Source organism: Coccinella septempunctata, chromosome X, assembly GCF_907165205.1.
Source record: "Coccinella septempunctata chromosome X, icCocSept1.1, whole genome shotgun sequence".
NCBI lineage: Eukaryota > Metazoa > Arthropoda > Insecta > Coleoptera > Coccinellidae > Coccinella > Coccinella septempunctata.
In genome coordinates, this window is record NC_058198.1 from 2,313,028 (window position 1) to 2,332,480 (window position 19,453).

At 36.5% G+C, this 19,453-nt stretch overlaps 3 protein-coding genes across 10 annotated transcripts; all 3 read right to left on the minus strand.

Moving 5' to 3' along the window:
* Window positions 1–366: 366 nt before the first annotated feature.
* LOC123321430 (nuclear factor 1 C-type) lies at window positions 367–10,243 on the minus strand. 6 transcript variants are annotated; one of them, XM_044909018.1, is made up of 10 exons: window positions 9,975–10,243; window positions 9,310–9,523; window positions 6,260–6,415; window positions 5,802–6,177; window positions 5,272–5,337; window positions 4,686–4,787; window positions 4,481–4,630; window positions 4,153–4,343; window positions 3,749–4,087; window positions 367–3,043 (listed from the first exon to the last, which is right to left on the minus strand). In XM_044909018.1, the coding sequence occupies exons 2-10, from the start codon at window positions 9,388–9,390 to the stop codon at window positions 2,678–2,680; spliced, it is 1,827 nt and encodes a 608-aa protein (XP_044764953.1). In that variant the 5' UTR covers window positions 9,391–9,523; window positions 9,975–10,243; the 3' UTR covers window positions 367–2,677. The 6 variants fall into 6 exon arrangements, with proteins under 6 accessions (XP_044764953.1, XP_044764954.1, XP_044764952.1 ...); XM_044909019.1 differs by having other exon boundaries at window positions 4,686–4,781; window positions 6,260–6,418; XM_044909017.1 differs by having other exon boundaries at window positions 6,260–6,418.
* An 880-nt stretch (window positions 10,244–11,123) lies between these two features.
* Window positions 11,124–13,623, minus strand: LOC123321572 (glycine receptor subunit alpha-4). The gene is made up of 8 exons (XM_044909242.1): window positions 13,435–13,623; window positions 13,037–13,214; window positions 12,716–12,942; window positions 12,473–12,555; window positions 12,283–12,417; window positions 11,993–12,169; window positions 11,477–11,682; window positions 11,124–11,397 (listed from the first exon to the last, which is right to left on the minus strand). The coding sequence occupies exons 1-8, from the start codon at window positions 13,491–13,493 to the stop codon at window positions 11,239–11,241; spliced, it is 1,224 nt and encodes a 407-aa protein (XP_044765177.1). The 5' UTR covers window positions 13,494–13,623; the 3' UTR covers window positions 11,124–11,238.
* A 324-nt stretch (window positions 13,624–13,947) lies between these two features.
* LOC123321501 (CTTNBP2 N-terminal-like protein) lies at window positions 13,948–19,341 on the minus strand. Of its 3 annotated transcripts, XM_044909146.1 has the most exons (10): window positions 19,126–19,341; window positions 18,820–19,041; window positions 18,657–18,758; window positions 18,328–18,576; window positions 17,987–18,271; window positions 17,775–17,935; window positions 17,412–17,599; window positions 17,056–17,135; window positions 16,733–16,985; window positions 13,948–16,606 (listed from the first exon to the last, which is right to left on the minus strand). In XM_044909146.1, the coding sequence occupies exons 2-10, from the start codon at window positions 19,000–19,002 to the stop codon at window positions 16,566–16,568; spliced, it is 1,542 nt and encodes a 513-aa protein (XP_044765081.1). In that variant the 5' UTR covers window positions 19,003–19,041; window positions 19,126–19,341; the 3' UTR covers window positions 13,948–16,565. The 3 variants fall into 3 exon arrangements, with proteins under 3 accessions (XP_044765081.1, XP_044765080.1, XP_044765082.1); XM_044909145.1 differs by having other exon boundaries at window positions 18,820–19,341; XM_044909147.1 differs by having other exon boundaries at window positions 17,436–17,599; window positions 18,820–19,340.
* Window positions 19,342–19,453: the final 112 nt, after the last annotated feature.

The following is a 19,453-nucleotide window of genomic DNA, read 5'->3' on the forward strand; positions in this document are numbered from 1 at the left end:
TCCATAGAAGGATCATAATCCTGTGTACAAAGATTATAGAGAACTCTATAATCTTTGCCTGTGTATTTGAAGAGACAAGAAGTTATGAGTAAAATAAAACTCTACGATTGCATGGATTCTCCTTCAGAGACCAGAGTACTTATTCCTTGTATAATCCCCCGCCCAGTAAAGAGAAGATCGTTTTATCAAAATTTTGTTTTGTCATGAAAATTTTTTCCGATGTAGATATTGGTTTTTATTATAAAACTTGTTTTGAGTTTTTGTCATTTTAAAATATGTTTTTAAAAATTATTTATTCTCATATTATAACAACTACCCAGTTCGACCGTGCAGATCAACCAAGTTTTTTTGTTGAATAAAAAACAATTTATTAAATAAACCCTCTGATTTAATCATAAAATCATACATTTTAGGTTAAGCTCACTATTATTAACCTCTACTGACGTATATACGTCTAACAATGTAGGTAATCAACAATATCAATGGCACTGGTTAAATATCACCCGATTCTAAAAGTATACGCATAAGTAACAAAGGTGTCGTTTTATTTACATTTTATTCATAATAATAATAATATGTAGGATAGGTATATGATACTAAATTTTCCCCCGCAAATAATCCGATTCCAAATCCACATTTTCTCATTAAAATATTATAACCATCATTACAATGATTGAGAATACACTTAATTCAAATAATAACGACTCTCTTTCGACCTGAATAAATAACCATCGTCAATATTCGAAAAAAAAAACAATTTAAGATGAATAACAATTCAAGATGTCATAATATTTCGTGAGAACATGTGGAAATTTTATGTGTCTTTGGAAAAATTTGCGGATGGGTTCAAATATAAAAAGCTCGGAGAACCCATATTAGGTATGTGTGAAATTTCAAAATAATCGAGAAGCATGACCTGACAAACAACATGACCTGAACTATAAAGTTGGTTTTTGACCTAAAAATCACAGAAGAATTCGTTCATTTATATGATAATTGTAGGGAATTTTTCAAATTGAAGGGCTTCATAGGGAAAGAAGCCACTCAATATTGATTACCCTCCCATTTCACATTTCCAAGCATTACCTTGTTGATTTTAGGAGTCTACTCACGAAATGGTTGGAAATATGAAGTGTAAACCTTTTTGATCAAGACTATCATAAGTACATAAATATATTTGTATTTAATTCATTGAGAATTCCCAAATTCATAGCTGAATAACGTGAATTCTACATGATCCGAACATTCGGCTTGGATAAAGCTGTATCGATTTTTTTATAAACCACTTCTTCATATAATGAACAGGTTCCGACTGACTGACTGACTAACGCTTGTAAATTTGTAGGTATGTTAGGTATTCCTCTTGAACGAAAGTTAATCAATCAGTTTTTGGATTGAACATCCTTTTATGGATTATGCTGATGATTTCTTGAAGGATATCAATGGAGTTCTAACAGTTTCATACCTGGAACTGATACTATCATAGAGAAAAATAATCATGAAATGAATTACTGACGAACTGTTAGCATTCTGATAAAGTAATTATAGTTTTCCGAATAGGTATACGAATCCAATATTGGTAATGATAATTTTTGATAGTCGGAACTCCAACAATCATTACAAGATGTGAACGATCAATCGATTGAGCCTCCCTTACATATTGAATAAGCTTGATTATAACATATTGAATGTTATATTTGTTAACAAGGTCAATATTTTTATTATTGTAATACTAAGGCACAAACCCAGCTCACTGCTTGTTCTTGAAAAACAAGCCATAGTTATGGAAGACAAGCACCGCTGGATATACTACCCAACATAGGAACGGAATCAGAATTTTTAAGTTAACCGAATATGAGGCAGTGTGGAGGTTTATTGATTGATGAACTCAATTGCAAGTGTGTCTCTTTCAATTGAATTCCTCAAAAGGATATACTCAGACACTGCCTCATCCGGATCCGTTTTTCACCTATTCTGTCTAAGTACATATTTGGTTATTTTAATATGTTTCGTATAGGTCATTTAGGAATTTCCATCAGATCAACCTGAAACAATGCGTTTTATGCACATTCGAAACATTTTTTAATTCGAGATCGCTAGTTTCCCACTTCAACCGTAGTTGAAAGCTGTTTGATATTGTTTCCAACAAATTTCGGTCATTTACAATTTGGTCCCTGAATGTTTTTTAGCATTTCTGGATTTTTAACCGGAAAGTCCTGAATGAACACGAGACATAAAAACATGATTTTTGTTATATAAAATCAATTTGATGATGACAGGAAAGAATCGCTTAGGTTTATCTGCTTCAGAATTTCAAATGATAGGTTTTTGAAGGTTTCCATCTTGAATTTTATTCAAGTCACTATTTCGCATTGAAAGAATGCCGATTTCACAGTATACTGTGCGTATAGCGAGTTGGGAGTTGGTTCAGAAATGTTATTTCATTATTTGTGCCGATCTAAAGAAACCCTTTAAATATTCTGTGCTTTCGAATCATCATCGAAACGATTTGTACGGGGATATACAGATTTTCAATACATCTTTCCCCAACTAAACTATTTGAGCAGCCTCCATACGCACGAAAACGCGCTAAATAATACAAAAATTCAACTCAATCATCACTCTCGAATTGGCAATGAAGCCGCATAAGGCAGTTATTGATCGTCGTTAATACGTTTTAGGGTGTGGTGGGTGCGGATAACTGATCGTTTTCCCTAGCTGTGGACGTCTCTAGATCGTTGCCTTGGAAAAACCTGTCCGCATCACTCAGCAGATTAGCACTTGTGCAACACTGACTCGCATGTTCTGACGTGCTGGTCGCTGTGGTACCGTCTTCCATCAGTATAATGGCGTTGGGCTCGGAGTTGGCTTGGTGCGCGATCATGTTGAAGTCCTCTTGGTCGAGGGTGAAGAGGGGGGTATTCCAGCGGGGTATGCTAGAACGAGGAGTACCTCTCGAACAGGGTACCGTCGGATTGTACATACTGAGATTCGTAGGACTGATAACACCAGTCATTCCTCCCATGTTGGGGTAACTGAAAATCTGCAATTGTCAATCGGTTAGTATTATTCCATCAGCTGTTGGTATTACTGTTTTCTACATATACCAGGGAAAAAAGAATGGTAGGAGTTTATTCGGAGAGAAATTCTTTTTATCACAATCTAAGCGAGCTCATATACTACTATATTCATAAATTCAGTGATAAACCCTTAAAGGTGAATTGGAGTCCTCATTTTCTCGGATCCCCAAGCTCATACTGCTGCCTAATTCGTTCAATATCATCTTAGAATGGAGACGCTTGGACGAGGGCCTAGTGGTAGTGAGCATCTGGTGTCAGCCCTGCCAGAGAGGCCTAGGCTGATTCCTAATTCTCCCAACACCTGTACCTACCCTGGATAAGCTCCATATTACCAGATTAAGAGGCGTGAGATCTGCAATGATCTCTAGTCCTATTTGGCACGTGCTCTTAGGATGCAAACAAAGGCTAGCTGCTCTGACATCGCTTGGCATGCCAGATTATTGCCTCATAAGTGATTTTTGGTCTTACAATCATCACTTACGTCCATCCAAGTCATTTTGTGGCCCATGAAGGTTGGACCTCAGCACCTCAAACCTTGGAAGGTTTTATTTTCGGGTAGATTATAGTTCATTTAGAATATAGATAGAGTTTTTTCAACCGTAGAGTACATGAACTACTAAAACTAGAGAAAACATCCTGCCAATCTTTTATCCCTGCATACTACCAACATGTCCCGGTTGACCGTGAAAGTGGTTGAAGTAATCTCTGTTCGGGGAGTAGGGGCTCGTTGGGGGCACGGAATTCCTCTGCGTTGGCGACTTCCTCCTGTCGTGCCTCCCTGGACTTAGCGGTGGTGAGGAACTTATATCGGGGACGTCCTCGGCGGTGGAGGTCTCACTGCAGGGGGGCGTTATGCTCGCGGGCGGCGAATTCGTACCGCTCATGGACGCGTCAACCGTCGATCTTATGAGAGCCACCGGCCTGGCCATCGGCGGTAACGGGGGTGGAGGCAGCATCGTCGAGGGGAAGTATTGGGGCTTCGGACTTCTCGATAGGTTCGTCTGCATCTGCAAAACGGCAGAAAAAATTGGGTAAATTTATGTTTTCCGAGCGTACTGAACTTTTCACCCACCTGGTTGGTTTGATCGTTTTCCGTTTCTTGGCAGACGTAGGTCACGAAATCTGTTAGGGTGTCGTGGCCGTTTTCTTGATACTTGACTTGATTTTGGTGGTGCTGGTGGGACTCTGGACTGTGCTGGTAGAATAAATGGCTGGGGCTCGCTTGAGAACTGGAAGACACTAGCGTCGTGTTTTGGGACATGGCTGGAAGTTGGATGAAGAATTATTGTTTGGTTCATTGTGGATCTCGAGAATTTTCGTAACGAAAGGGGTTAAATTGATTGCAGATTGAAAGAGTGATGATGAAGTGAAAACTTAGGGCAGTTTGACTGATTACTCACAATAAGCTGCAGATACGACCATCGCATCGACTGATGTCGGCCTGTCCACTACTGGGCCTTCCGAATAGTTGTTGGAGTAATAAGAGGGATGTTCTAATTTAACGCTGTTGACGTTGGGTTGGGGGTCCGATAATTCGTGAAGAATCGAAGCTAAAATTAACAACAATGAAAATTTCAAACGAGAAAATTAATTAAATTTATTTACATTTTGATAATTTCCACAGTTCCTCTGACGAAAACACTCCAGTTGCTATTATTATTTCATTAACTATAACACCGTTGTAAGGATTGTGGGTGTATCCTGCAACTGGAAAGAATTTCACTGAATTATTCGACCGAAGTAACTTGGTCTTTGGGAAAAGAAGAAATTATTTCCATCTGTTTGTTCGTTTCTTAGTTACGGAGGTCCGAAGAAAACTGATTTGTTTGTTCGATGATTACAGCATCAAATTTCTTCAGGCAGAGCTGCTAGACCAAAAGTTGAGGCTAATAAGTCATGTTGATTACTGATTGAAAAAAGATCCCAATTGGATCGGACAAAGAATTAAAAGGAGATATCACATATTAGAATTTGCATATTTCAACAGCGAAACTCTGTACGAAGAGACTTTAGTTTCTGCATGCTCGAAAACCCACATTTTCATACACCAAACTTTCTGTTTTCTACACTCTTTTGCCTTGTGATTTTTTTGGTCAATTATAAATTTATTCCACTTTTTAACTCAACTTTTGGACGAAATAAGTTTGAAGTACCATATCTTCGTTACACTCAAGTGAAAAAATGAACTAACCTTTGTTTTTGCGCTCGTCATCCTTCTTATTGTTAGTGAAAAATAGTCCATCCCTTATCAATAATTCTGAAAAAAGTGAGAACATTATTCGTTTATTTATTGATGTCTTATGTCTTTTAGTTTTTATTCCAAACTGATGAAGCTCATACAAATTGAACTGATAGAAGTGATAGTAGAGTTGTTTTTAGGAGAATCTGATAGCTAGGAACAGTTTTAAGACGAACGCATTTTTGCATCATCTAGAGCACTTTATTCCCTTCTTTCATTCCGCCAATCAATACATTGCGCCGCGACGTATTTCCTATCATCGTGTCGTTATACGACTTGAAGAAAGTGGTCATTTAAATTTAAGATAAATATTAATTTTTTGGATAAAATATAAATATGAAGAGGTATCAAGAAGCCTAATAATTTTCTCAAGGTTCTCAATTCACTTGTGCTAAGTGTTAAATTACAAGTGAAAAATAACTAATAAATATCAGAAAATCTGGACAAAACTATGATATTTCGCGTAATTAAATAAATATTACCATGACAATTGATGAAATTCGCTAGATAAAGGTCCAGTTCCCGTACTGAGACATTTATATGATATGGATTCACACATAATCCTGGTTGCGAACAATCGGGACTCTTCTCAAGCCTTTCGCCGTCAGTACTTTCAAGCGGTATCGCCTTGAATAGAATCACCATCACCAAATCTAAACGCCACACTTTATCGGCCTGTCTCAGACAGTCGATTCGACGCATCTTTCCCTTCTGATCCGGATTGCTCAGAACGCAGGTGGCTGGTCGCTTTCCCGTGATGCTGAGGACGAAATCCTCCCTGCACTCCTGTGTAATATCCTTTCGAAGTTTTCCCAGGAGCCTCGATGCCCATTTCTGTTTAACTTCCGCCTTCTCATTCTGCGAAATCGAAAAAATGATTGGTGTTTTATTTGGTCTAACATCTCCTTCGAATTGTTAAGTATGGGGGTGCGATGCTTACCTGGAGTGCCTCCTTACACTGACGTTCTTCTTCCATCGACATTCGTTTCTCATGTTTTTTATAATATTTTCTTTTAGCTGCCTGGAGGTTGAACCACGTGTAGGAAAATGATTTGACAAAAGGTAGCAAAGCCTCGATGAAAGGATGGAACTCGTCCTGCTGAATAGGAATTTCAATATCATGACGTTATATTTTGAGAAAACGTTTCGATATCGAAAACACCAAAAGTGGAGGAACGTCAAATTTCATCAACTGAACCACACAGCTCTATAACTTTAAACAATTCGGTTTTCTTCGTGAAAAAATGGAATGAAAATTCGAAAAATGACATTCCCCCTTCACTTTGAACAAGAACAGGATTCACTAGCTACATAGAAACACATTAATCCTCAAAAACTTCTAAAGTGCGATTTCGAAGGTGAAAATTTCTATCAGCTGTTTTTCTTAGTACTTTTTTGGAGTGTTTCAAAAAAATGAATCGACAAATCTTTTCAGAGGCGTTATATTCAATTTTGTTCGGAATGCTTACTTAAATATGGAATAGATTTTCGGAAATAGCAAAACGTACCTATCCATAATTTCTGTTTGTTTTCGATGTTTCGACAAACATCAAAGCATGCTATTGTCAGTGGAAAATCGAAATGGAGGATTTTGAATACGTGCAATTCAGTCTAACCATTCTCATAACGTCAACTTTTTGTTGAGGAGAATATATGTTATTCGATATGGGTATCTGCATCCATGGCATTTCCTTCAAAGCCATCCTCAAAAGCCTTTCAGCATAAAACGCATTAGAAAGTGATTTGTAGCAAGATCTACATCAAATCTACTCATCTTTACTTTTTCAATTGGAGTTCATGTACCTATGGGTTCTTTTCGCACAAAATCAACCGATACCTCGTTACATCCTTATTTCAAGTTATTGCTCCAGTGTTAATCCATATTTCGTTTATTTGTGAGTGTTTGCCTCGTTTTTCTGATTGTTTTAAGGTGATTCTCAATTCCGTCTCTTGTGATGGTCGTTTTTGGTAGCTATTTTTGAAATTTTTCTGAGGTGTCAATTCTAGATTTTGGGATTTCAATTCTTCAATTGATTCCTTCACTGATTCCTTATGTAATTATCGGCTTGATGTGGTTATTCGAAAGATGTGCAGATAAAAATGGTTGAACATCAAATTAATTACTCGTCAATTTCATAAAAATCAAATGTATATCATTTTCTTTTTGATGGAGTTAAAGAAGCTTGATAGCTGGGAGTTACAGCTTTTATAAAGAAATACGTGTTGATTACTTCATGAATTTGAGTCTTGGGTTTATAGGACCATGAGAAAAACAATTGTTTTTGTAGTGAGTACCTATATATAAATCTACGATGAAAGTTTTTCATGACATTGAAGTCGCCGATCTGTGTCGTCGAAAATGAAATTTACATAAGACTTTCAGTCATCATTAACGAAGAGAGTTAATTTTGTAATGAAATATCGCCGACATAGTTTCCGAGACATCTACCCATTATAGTCTGTTGTACCTAGAGGAAAATTTAAATTGAAGCCCGGACATCCAGATGGTCTTCGGATGTCACAGCGGGCGCGTGCGGACGGATAAATCCGATGTCATCTATTTATATCTTAGATATTTATAGTTAGCTACAGCGAGCTTTAGGAAATGAGAAAATCCGCAGCACCAGCTCCTGAACGCATTCCTATCCGGAGTTCGACCACGCAAACCATATCGACTCACTGAAAAACGAGTTCCTGCAATGCACAACTCGATTATGTTCCATCTTTATTCCGCAAAAGGCCATTGGACCTCGGGCTCGATACGTTTTTCATACGATCCGTCCATTAAACGATCTAGTATCGGTCGATTTGCAAGTAGTCCAGTTGCCTGGACTGGAGGATCAAGATTTTCGAAACCTCATCGCATTTCGATAAACTTACTCGAAGAAGTTACCAGGTCTGCGTCGTCATTTAAGCATATCAAATTAAAGAAAAGCAAAACTTACATATAAAGTTGACATATCCTCATTCTGACAATCATGCAATTGATTTAAATTATCGTCAAACCGTTACATTGTTCACCATCAATAATTGCACAGCATCTTTTTAGTCCCTGCTTTGAATGAGTAAAAGAAAACTCAAGCAATAACGTAACAGAAAAGTCAAACATGTACCGAATCGGATTTTAGATGTTAGGCTTGATTAGTTTTGACAAATTTCTGGATGACCTCATGTTCTGTCGTTATGTAAAATGAAACATGTAGCTATAGGAAAAAAAAATATGGGATTGATCGGGATACTTGACGCTGAAGTTATAAACAGATTTGCATTCATGTCCCGTGTGGGTAATGTGAAGACTGTCTTTCTCTTTTCGAGTTTCACAAAATCGGATACATGTTCCAATGCAGATCTGTTGTGAACTGTCCTGGCCACATGACGTGAGGTTACTCAAAAATGTGAAAGAATGCAATGAGATACTCAAAAAAGTATTACCTAACGGTGTCTGTGCAAAGTCAACAACAGATATAGACATCGAAAACGAGCAAAAGAGAGCATTAAATAGCAAAGTCGATCGACTGAGATGGCGAAATGTATTGTTTGGTTTTTGACTTAGCTATAGTTGAAAGCAATCCGTTGATTAGACGCTTGGACAAGTTTGTTCGGAGTTTGTAAGGAAAACTGAAGCCCCTAATCTCTTATGGAAGTACAGAAATGATCGTACTGGTACTGAATCGAAAATATTTTCGTGTCAAATTTAAAGTGTCGAATTTTTATGGGTTATCTTTATTAAAAACTATATACACAAGGAATTTGAACGGAAAAAGTGTTGTACATTCTCAGTCGATCGATTTCCAAAAGATGTGAAAGAGTTGGAGCGAGCAGATGATAGATGGGATAGTATGGTCTCCAAAACGACACCCAGCATTATACAAGAATATGGTACAGTACAGTTACAGAACAGATAACACTCATGTTAATCATGTTAATTACATATCACGAATGACGTTGCGCGGGGGTGTGGGAGAGAGGGGTTGTAGCAGCATTAGGCACCTGTCCCGAGGACGGCGTCTGCAGATACGACGAAACATCGGGTTCCACCATGCAGCTGCGCAGGGTATCGGGGATGAACATTCCTGGCTGCCCGTCACCGGGTCGAACTGGGCTGGATCCCGTCCATCACCTGACCAGTGTTGGCATTCTTGAAAAAGATCTGGAGGGATATTGCGACACGAATCTTAGGACCAAAACTTCACCTAAGATGCCCCTACAGAAACGAAAATTTTCTTGTCAAGTGTTATTGTAGACTTTGCATTTCAGTGTGAAAAAGTTCAAATTGGTATGTCCTAAATTTCCGATCACCGAAACTATCTACGTCTAAACCTTGCTCCACTAAAGGCAATAGAAAATCTTACCACGCGAATAATTCCGTTTAGATATAGAATCGGAGATACAGAATGTTTCCCCGGACAAAGAAATAATATTTTGAACCTACAGCGTGTTTTTGTAAATAAGGTTGGATCTTTAAATCTAGAATTTTGAGACGGGATTCTAAAAATAAACAATAACACAGTAGACAAATTGTGACTCGATTAACGAATTGCGTCGATTAATAACGTCTTGAAAAACGCACAGTTTACTCGGAATTGTTTTCGGCAAATAATGATTATCGAACAGACGTTACGATGACATTTTAAGAGATCGCGATAGGAACGTACCAATTGATCGGCGCTACCTCGTACGTAGAATGTGTTCTCTGGGGGCATCAACTTCTTGTTTTCGAGCATACCACCCAGGAGGACTTGCACATCGGTCCTGGCCACTGCACCACTTGCACCACTATTCGGCCGAATTTGCACCCAGCGCACACTATCGATCCTGTTACGTTGTCTATTCGAAATCGACGATATTATTTATACACCGATCGTGGTCCAGACGAGCGTCGCGATGCTCCTCGCCAAACCATGTCAAGTGCTTATAGCGACAACTGAATGCCGGCTCACTTCGACGCCCCACAAAGCGCCGACGCGATCCCTTTCGGCGTCTACTTATTCGACGCCTAGGCCTCCCGAAGGATCTAATATACCGGGTGATTCCTCGCAAGTCCCACTAAAATTGCGCAATTTACCGAAACCGACCTATAATGGGAACTTTTCTCACTTTTTCTATGTAATTGAAAGAGTATTTCGTCAAATTTTCGATCTGTTAATAGTCTCTCATTATTTTTAACAAAGAAATAAGGTAACTATATCCTAACTTCTCTGAACAAGGTTATCTGTGTCTAATCTTCTGAGATAGTGGAGAAAACTGACGCATTTTTGCTACAAATTGCTCGTCAGGAGGATATTGATGTTTCCACATCATCTACACGCTGCTAAGAGACCGTTTTTCAACTATTTAGGTGACAAGCACCTACAGAGATAACAGCAAGTCAACGTCTTCAAGATTCCTCATCAGCTACTTCAATTTCCCAGAGCTCCAGTCAGGAGACATCTCCATGAAGTCAATCTGACATCAGGACGCTTGTTAAGAAGAGTAAACACAAGCGTCAAAGATCAGAGTGCGCAATGGCACTGGCAGGATGAATGGCGATATACTTACTCTTCCCTGACGGGTCCAGATACGACAGTTTTTCTTAAATTCGAAGAGTACCAAGTGTGGACGCGTCCACTCTAACGAAGAAACCACTTCTCTGTTCAAGAACTCTTTTTGTGGAAGCACTGTTTCGATGGCAGAACTGACCCAGTTCTTCCAACAACCATGCATGAACTCTCAGGCATGGTTGATGATGAATGGACTATTCCCCAAATTGCTCCCCATATGATTACTGGTAGAAAAAACAAAGGAGAATGGATTGAAGGACGACAAAACTTTAATAATTTTATTGAGTTCTAACGAGAGGAGCTACAGGCTGAAGTAGAATATTGAATAAGTTCTGTGTGTTGTTTGTGCAGAAATTTGAAAAACTCATTGATTTCCCGTTCACAGAAAGGTGCACCAATATACAATATTAAGTATCAAAAATGAGAATGGAAAAAAGAATCGGGAGAATTTATCGATACAGAGAGCTATACTTCTGCCGTTACAAAAAGTTTCGTATTGAGGCTGGCTGACGGTACTGTATCGTATTCTCTCCATACCCTAAAAAACGTTTGATTATATTAGTTGAATATCGAAACCTCCCCCTTGATTATTTGTCATATTTCTGAAACTAACTAACCCTATACTCCATAACTTCCGAGGGGATATCTTCGTCTGAGTAACCTTTCATCGCCTTTGTGGCCACAGGGCCCATGTAGTTATTAACCACTGCGAACTCCATCAGGGATAAAAATACAAAAACCGAACAACTCGACATCCAAACGTCAATTGCCTTCACGTAAGACACAGGTGGAAGGGACTGCTGCGACTGTGTGTTCTGAGTGGCTGGAAAAAATAAGGAATCTTTGTGAGACACATACAGGGAGTCCAGAAATTGAACAACCACACTTCAAATTTTCGACTGCGTCAAAAATTGCTTCAGTTTGTTGAATAAACCCCGATGCTTTACCTCCGGTCAAGCTGGGAAGTAACTCCCTTCTGAAGTTAAGCAGTACTCTTTTTGGACCCTGTATACAACAAATCCTCACAGAAGTTATTTCAAATATAAGTTCAGTATTCAAGTCTTACTCTAACTATATATTAGGAATATTTGCGAATGTTTTTTTAATCATCCCATTTCTACATTTATATTTACCCAATGTGAGCAATGAAGTAACTCCTAAAGTTACTCTAGCTGGAATTGCTTCAGGTTTGATCCAGAAAGATATCCACGACATTACAACAATTAATGCAGAAGGTATATATGTGTGGAAAAGATGGTATCCAAGTCTTCTGCGTAGTTGAAAGACAACTGCCAGACACGTGAAATTTCCTGAAATATTGAAACAAAACTGATTTAATCCTGCTGAAAAACTTCAACGAAATTTTTAAATCAATGAGTTGCACTCCTTCGCAAATTTGCCTTCCATGTATTATATTCTTCACCTGTAGAGTATTCAATGGTGCAGTCGGTTGTGTAATTTTCTGCTATGTCTAACTGTGGTAATTCAATCTCTGGGTTAACAACCAATGGATCTGTCATATTCCATATGAAAACCAGGTCGTGATCAGTATGGGATACTAAATTAGGATTGCATTAGAAAAAAAAATTATGTGATCCAAAAACTACACTTACAACTTTCTATACTCATAGAGCAAATCTGTGTGTCGTGAGGATAAGATTCGAATTTCATTGCACATGAAAGAACTAAAGTCAGCCTGAAATGATGGGTAACTATTACAAATTTGTACAATTCGACTCAATCTAACAATGATGTGATCAGAAGGGCATCATATAGGCACCTTTAATCTAATCTAATTGCCATTTTCATTGAACTGCATATAGACTATGGTGTATAGAAAAAATTATTCCACCTACTTGGACATGTACAATAACGTTTTATCGTGATATAGCCAAAGATAGTGGTTCGGAATGGTCATCTCGTGGAAAGTCACACTCTTAGCATTTTTGAAGAAGCAATCTGGCCTCCAAATACTGTGAAGCCATTCTACATCCAAAATTCTGTATTCTTCGCTCATATTTTCAGGCAATCTCAGGCGTGGATCTCTCCAGCTTTGTGCGAGAAATATGTCAGTAACATAAGTCTGAAATACATTTATTATTCGACAAATTATGCATACTTGTACGATTCACCACATGAATATAATATAAAAAAATATCAATCCATTCATAACTTACCATAGATTCCTCGTTGATTGAATCTAATGAAAGAACAGTAACATGGAAATAAACCACTGTTGGTTGCCCTTGGAATTTTGGTGCTCGATTTTTGTCATAATGTTTCACTTTAACTGGCAATATATCTCTTAGAGATAAACTATTTTCTTCGACGTATTCTGACCCTCTGTGGCTATTGCTTTCGAAAAATTTGTTATTATTGAACAAATAATTATCACTCATTACATTAAACATCATTCTGTAGTACAATTTTTTACTGTTAGGCTTAGAGATGCATTTCTAACAGTTATTTCAATGTTGAAAAGTAAGAGTTTATACTTATAAAACGTTTATACATTTTGAGGAACCAATGTTTTTAATTTGCCTATTTTGGTTTATAATAAAGAGGAAAAACTTACAAATTTGCTATAACGCATGAACACCAATAAATCAAAATTATCAATATGATAAATTTCATTTTAATAAAAAAACGTGGTTTTCGTTTTACATCATCTACTTCGCGGATCGTGCACACTAATTTAATTAGGTGTTATTTTATAATCAATTTAGTCATGTGTCTGCGTATATATTCATTGATTGCAACGCACGAATCTCTTAAAGGGTGCTCTTTGTATTACAGAAGACAATCATTGAAAGAATAATGACGCTCTGTTTTCATTTCGAGATTTTTTCAAAAGAGTTTCTCGTGGAATTGATTTCTTCATAAAATAATTGAAGAGTATGTACGATATTTTTCTGAAAAAAAATCAGGGGATAGTCAAATAAGTGAAAAATTCAATCAAAACAAAGATTCTGTGGCTAAATCAATTTATGAACAATATCGTTTGCAGTAAATACAATTTTGTTTTCGGCATCGGAAATCTGCAAACAAATAATGGAAAAACTTGTGAAGGTTTACAAAAATACACTGGTTCTACAATATTTGTATTCATTTCAATTCTGACAGTAATAAATACACTCTATCAAATTAAATGTAAAATCATCCGACGCTTCAATATTGAACACAAAATGTTTATATAATTAAAGACTACATAGGTATATTCTCATTACAGAACAATCCACGAAAATAAATAGCAGTACAATTTTTATTCCTATATTCGAACAAGAAGTAGAAATAATTCAATACATCAAATAAATATCACAATTTTGTTGACAATAATAGATTCTTTTTTCAATGTGTCATGTTCCATTTTTTTGAGTTCATTGATTAAAATATCTGCTTGAGATCCAGATGTCTCGCAAAAATTCATAAAATTATGCGAAAATAACTCAGTGTGTAACTATCTACACATAGCCCATGTTTAGGTACGGCAAGTGTACTAACAGACTGATAAGGGTATGCAATCTAATACACAGGACATAAAGTTTATAGGCGACACATCAATCGGAAATTTTACTACTTAGAAAAGGGAAGCTCATGATTTCCATTTTCTGCATACTTCGTCAATTGCATTAAGTACTTCAAAATTATTTTCATTTGATAATGAAGAAAAACCGAAGTTTATATACATCTGATCACAACAATAGTCAAATTATGAACGCTTTCTTTCAACGTCGTCCAGAAAGATTAAGATTCAGTACCTAATAGAAAATCTCAAAACGCCAAATGAGGGATTCATGGAAGGAATAATTCACATTAGAAGGGAAGAGAAAACTGATTCGTCAATGAAGTTTGAATATAAAGTCCCCTTGAATTAACCAAATCAAAATTCATTCGAAATAGTTATTTTCGTCTTTGTAAATAAAAACCAAGCTCCCATTTGGCTATATTCCATGTTGGTTTTATTGATTTATCAGGAATTGATTCCATTTCGATAATTGTCATCTACCACCAGACCATTTTAGAAACTTGATGTCCCAAACATTTCCAGGAGTTAATACTGGTGTGCAAAAAGTTTTTTTCCTGCAATATCTCAAAATTTACTTCTCAACAATGCATCAACATGATTATTCAATGTTAGTAATTGGATTAACAAAAATATGTCTAATAATGTACTGAGATATTCCAAGTATAAGGCACATTTTCATTGAGACTCATGTAAGATACTAAAGCCAGGTACATACAACAAAAACTGGACAAATCAAGAAATAGAATCCTACTTATAACCTAAAAATTCAAAAAATTCATGGTTCCACATGATACCAAAGGATTGTTGTCCTATATTGGTTTTTCATTTTATTGCTTAACTTGTTATAGTGAATAGAAAACTATATATTTTCATGAATGAGTAAAGCACAACCCCAAGAAAGTTACATTACATAACTGGAGTATTCAAATAATTGCTTTTACCTTTTGTTTAGGCTATATTTGTTGCTTATTAAGTTGACTAGACGGATTTTAAGATACCTTATGAATTATCTTGTTTTGTCTATATTATTGGAACATACTTAATAATTTGTGGTGAGACTTTTCAAAACTGAACTAACGATATGGAAATAAGACAGATTGACATGAACTAAAGACTTTTTAACTTATCCAATAGTGCTGCTCAAAATATTTTACCCATTCCTAGATTAATATTTTCCCTAATGGCTTCATCTAGGTTTTTTTTTTTGAAAAATCAACATTTATTTTCTTCAGATTAATTTGTGTCATTAACTACATCCACACCTTATTATATCTGGTGATGGTAAGCTAAAATGACCTCTAGAGCTAAGGTAATCTCGAATTGATATTTAGAGCATTGAAAGCTGATTCTAAACTTATATCTACAAAACTGCTATTAGTAAATATATTTTCTACTCTCAAGACCGTCATCATTGACAAGTTTCCCACTTAAAAATTTCAAAATTATTATCAAGGAACTTGGCAGCTGATTGAAAATGATACTAATGAAATATCAATTATAGAATCGTTATCGTTTGGCAGTTCTCTGCTAGCGTCTAATAATTTTTAGATCGAAATGCCTTCAGCTACCTGAACTCATTTTTTCCAGGATCAGTAGACAATTTTGTTCTATCTTCCGTTGCATTTGTGCCATTTCAGATTCGAAAAAATTGTAAATGAATGCCAAAATTGAAAATTTTAAATGAAAGATCTCGATATTGATTCAATAATGGGAATCTTATGGAGATCTGCTGGAAACTAGAAAGCATTCAAAACAAAAATTTAATCATGGCATTTCTGCTGCATCACTAATTGAACACCAGGACTTCTGCTAAGAAAGCTTGATTGTATATTTACAGTGATTTTATTTTTGATAACTAGCAACCCAGAATAAGAAGCTATTTTCAATATTACCTACATTCGAATTATCATTGCATGATAACAGTTCATTTATGAAAAAAAAAAAAAATTCAAACATTTCATTATTTGGTCAGCGAAAAAATGAGAAATAAATATCACAGACAGATGGAAATTGAGAAGTTTTATAACATCATTGATCATGAGAGTTCTTGATTGAAAAAATTAAAGACATAAAAGAATGCAATAGTCTACAACAAACTTAACTTGCTGATTTTTCAAGATAAGTCACTGACTTCGTGAAATTCATTCGAGATTATCCGCCATCATATTCCACGTCTCTACTCAACCCATCTGACTTTTCTCAGAAGACCTATCGTTATGATCTGAAATGAATTTTTAAGTATTATTGTTAGTAACTATCGTAACAAGCATTTGTTGAAAATCTGCTAACTCTTGACCTAATATTTCAATTCCCTGTGTACTTCGTATTGTACCAGTTGAGTTCGTACCTTCCTTAACCTGGCCTGCGACCTTTTTTTTCTCAACATCAGCTGCCGTTTCTGGTCTTCTAGGAGTGGCCTGTTTTATTGGTATCACTGGTTTGTTGGGAGGTATTGGAGGTGGCACGCCTCTAGCCGCTAAACTACCCTTTTTGGGTGGAGTTTGAGGTACATTTGATTGATATTGAAAACTTAATTTTCCTTGAGTCCGGCTGACTGTGCCCTGTGAGGTAGCAGCGCTTATTGAACTTTGTGTTGCCAACTGAAAATTAAAATTTAATGAGAATTGCGACTTTCGTTTTGCTTAATTTCAATAATGTCAAAACACTAGCCTTGGTAGCAGGTATTACAGGTGCTACAGCTGTCTGCCGAAGTACTTGGCCTGGTATAACAGATTGTGCAATTCCTGTTGCTGTAACAAAATAAAACACCTTAAATTGTGATGAATATTCATTAGCAGTATTTCTCAAAAAAAATTAGGTCATGCACTCGAAAACTTATTTTAGAAATATATTTTACACGGAGCATACCAATATTCAACTTCCCCTAGGACATTCAAATGTCATAAGAAAATGTAATTTATTGAATGGGTCAACTGCAAAGTGATAGTTCATACAATATATCTAAAACTTTTTGAGTGCATAAACCAAAAAGAAAAACACAGCATACAAAAATCAAAGACACTTACACACAAACACTTCTTCTGACTTACTTGGTCCCGACACTGGAACACTGGATACAGTGGCAGTGGGTTGAACAACCTTGGCTATACTACTTATCATTGCAGAAGCTGTATCACAGGAGATGTTTGTTCTAGTACGAATTGCTTCACAATCAGATTTGAGTTTTTTAATTTCCGCCTCTAATTCTAAGCACCTGAAAATTTATTAACAATAGAAAATAACGTGAACTCAATTGACCTAAATAATTATTAATATTGATCAAATATGAACGGATAATGGAGAAAATGCCAATATACGCTGCATTCATGACCACCTTCCAATCTTTTTCAAATATCAAATTGGATAGTAAATTGTTCTCGGAGACATACCTAGCTTCTTTCAAAGCTAACTGAGATTTTAAGGACCTTCTATCTGCTTCGAAGACATGTCCTTGCTTTTCTAGTTCGGCTTCCATTTGAAGAGATTTCTTACTTTCTTCTTCTAAACCTTCAGCCATGGTATCATTTCTTGACTTTTCTTCTGATAATATCTAAAAAAGAATGCATAATCTAATGTTAAAAACTCAGTATTAATCACTCACTTGTGCCAAATCTTCACTTCGTTTTCTTTCTTCAATATATTTTACTATAATTTTTTTTCTTTCTGCCAATAAAAGCAAAACTATTTGTTTCTGCCTAGCCCTCTCTTCATCTGCCATTTCAAGCTGCCTTTTAAGCTCTTTCTCTAATTTTTTTCGTCCATTTCTCTCCAGTTCTAGTTCCTGTCTCAGCCTTGTTCTTTCCATTTCTAAACCATAAGTTATATCGTCGCCTTGTGCAGTATCATGTTCATGCTTACATTTCTCTTCCTCTAGTTCTTGAATAACCTAACAAAGAGAATGATCGGTGAAAACTGAACCGTATCATCTTAATTTTATCTCACTTTTTTATGCTTAGCTTCAGCTTCTTTCAGAATATTAATCATGTGCTGGTGGGCTCTTCTTTGTTGAAGAGCCAGCTGCTCAAGGGCTTGCAGTTGTTGCTCTGCCGCAGCAGTCATATCCCTTTCACTTACTGGTGCTTTAGCATTGGGTCCATCGGCAATACTGTCCCTCAATAATGCTGTATAAGGATCATTCATAACAGCAGGTTTATAACGTCCCAAGTTCACAATCTGCTTCAATTTTTCAGACTGAAAACAATTAGTTCAATAAGAAACCCACCTTTTTTTTTCAAATTGAAATGTTTGTGAGCGTGCACTGTCTAACTTACTTTCAAAGCAGCAATTACAATATCACGAGCTTGAATTTCACCCTCGAAATATGTGACAAGTTTCAATAAATCTGTCTTCGAAAGTTCCATCTTGGGATTTCTCTGCAATTATGTACATATTAATCAAAACAAGATGCTATGCTAGTGACTTGCAAATATTCACCTTCAATGTGTTGCATCCAGTATTTGGTCTGTCTAGTTGTTCATACTGATTAATCTCTGATGTTCCTGTTTGCTGTTCCTGAACAGTAGATAAGGGGGCACAATAATTAAGCCCGCTTATCCATCCATTCTGATTGTTGTTAGTGGCCATATTGAGTAAATTTTTATGGAGCCCTTTGTTCATCAACAAGTCACTTCAAAACGAACGCGTTTTGAAACATAACTGTAGAATGGTGTTATGCATTCTCCATTCAATAATGTGGATGAAATAACATTTGACTGATACTTTATAACATTTCTAGGTTACCTGCTAAAAATCGATTCATTTAGGAAATCGGCATTCTCATTTTAGGGATTATCCAAGTTGGGGAGTTTGATTTCTACTTGAAGTAAACATTCAAATGACAAGTCGAACAAATGGGAAATCGTATGACGGTGGACATAGGTAGCAAAGCTTCTCTCTACAATGTTACTTATGCCAAAGAGTAAAATAAATCAGTGTATGCTGCTAATTTACTCTTCATGCTCTGCGTTCAGTGGCGTAGGAGAGGCCCCTCGCGGTGCGGTAGGCCCTTGCACTATAGGGGCCCCTGATGAAAAAAGGAACCTGCGCTATAGGGGCCTTCGAGTAAAAA

Bases quoted from the DNA above. Each gene is read 5' to 3' on its own strand.
- LOC123321430 (XM_044909017.1), bottom strand. From the start codon at position 9,390: ATGTTCATCCCCGATACCCTGCGCAGCTGCATGGTGGAACCCGATGTT. The intron at 4,788-5,271 runs GTTAGTTCATTT...AATTCTTTCCAG, and splicing joins TGACGAGCGCAAAAACAAAG to TTGCAGGATACACCCACAAT. The intron at 4,344-4,480 runs GTGAGTAATCAG...TCCAACTTCCAG, and splicing joins GGTCGTATCTGCAGCTTATT to CCATGTCCCAAAACACGACG.
- LOC123321501 (XM_044909146.1), bottom strand. From the start codon at position 19,002: ATGAACAAAGGGCTCCATAAAAATTTACTCAATATGGCCACTAACAAC. The intron at 18,272-18,327 runs GTGAGATAAAAT...TCTCTTTGTTAG, and splicing joins CTGAAGCTAAGCATAAAAAA to GTTATTCAAGAACTAGAGGA. The intron at 17,600-17,774 runs GTATGTCTCCGA...ATAAATTTTCAG, and splicing joins TTAGCTTTGAAAGAAGCTAG to GTGCTTAGAATTAGAGGCGG.
- LOC123321572 (XM_044909242.1), bottom strand. From the start codon at position 13,493: ATGAAATTTATCATATTGATAATTTTGATTTATTGGTGTTCATGCGTT. The intron at 12,418-12,472 runs GTAAGTGTAGTT...ATCCTAATTTAG, and splicing joins CTCTATGAGTATAGAAAGTT to TATCCCATACTGATCACGAC. The intron at 11,398-11,476 runs GTTAGTTAGTTT...AACGTTTTTTAG, and splicing joins CGGAAGTTATGGAGTATAGG to GGTATGGAGAGAATACGATA.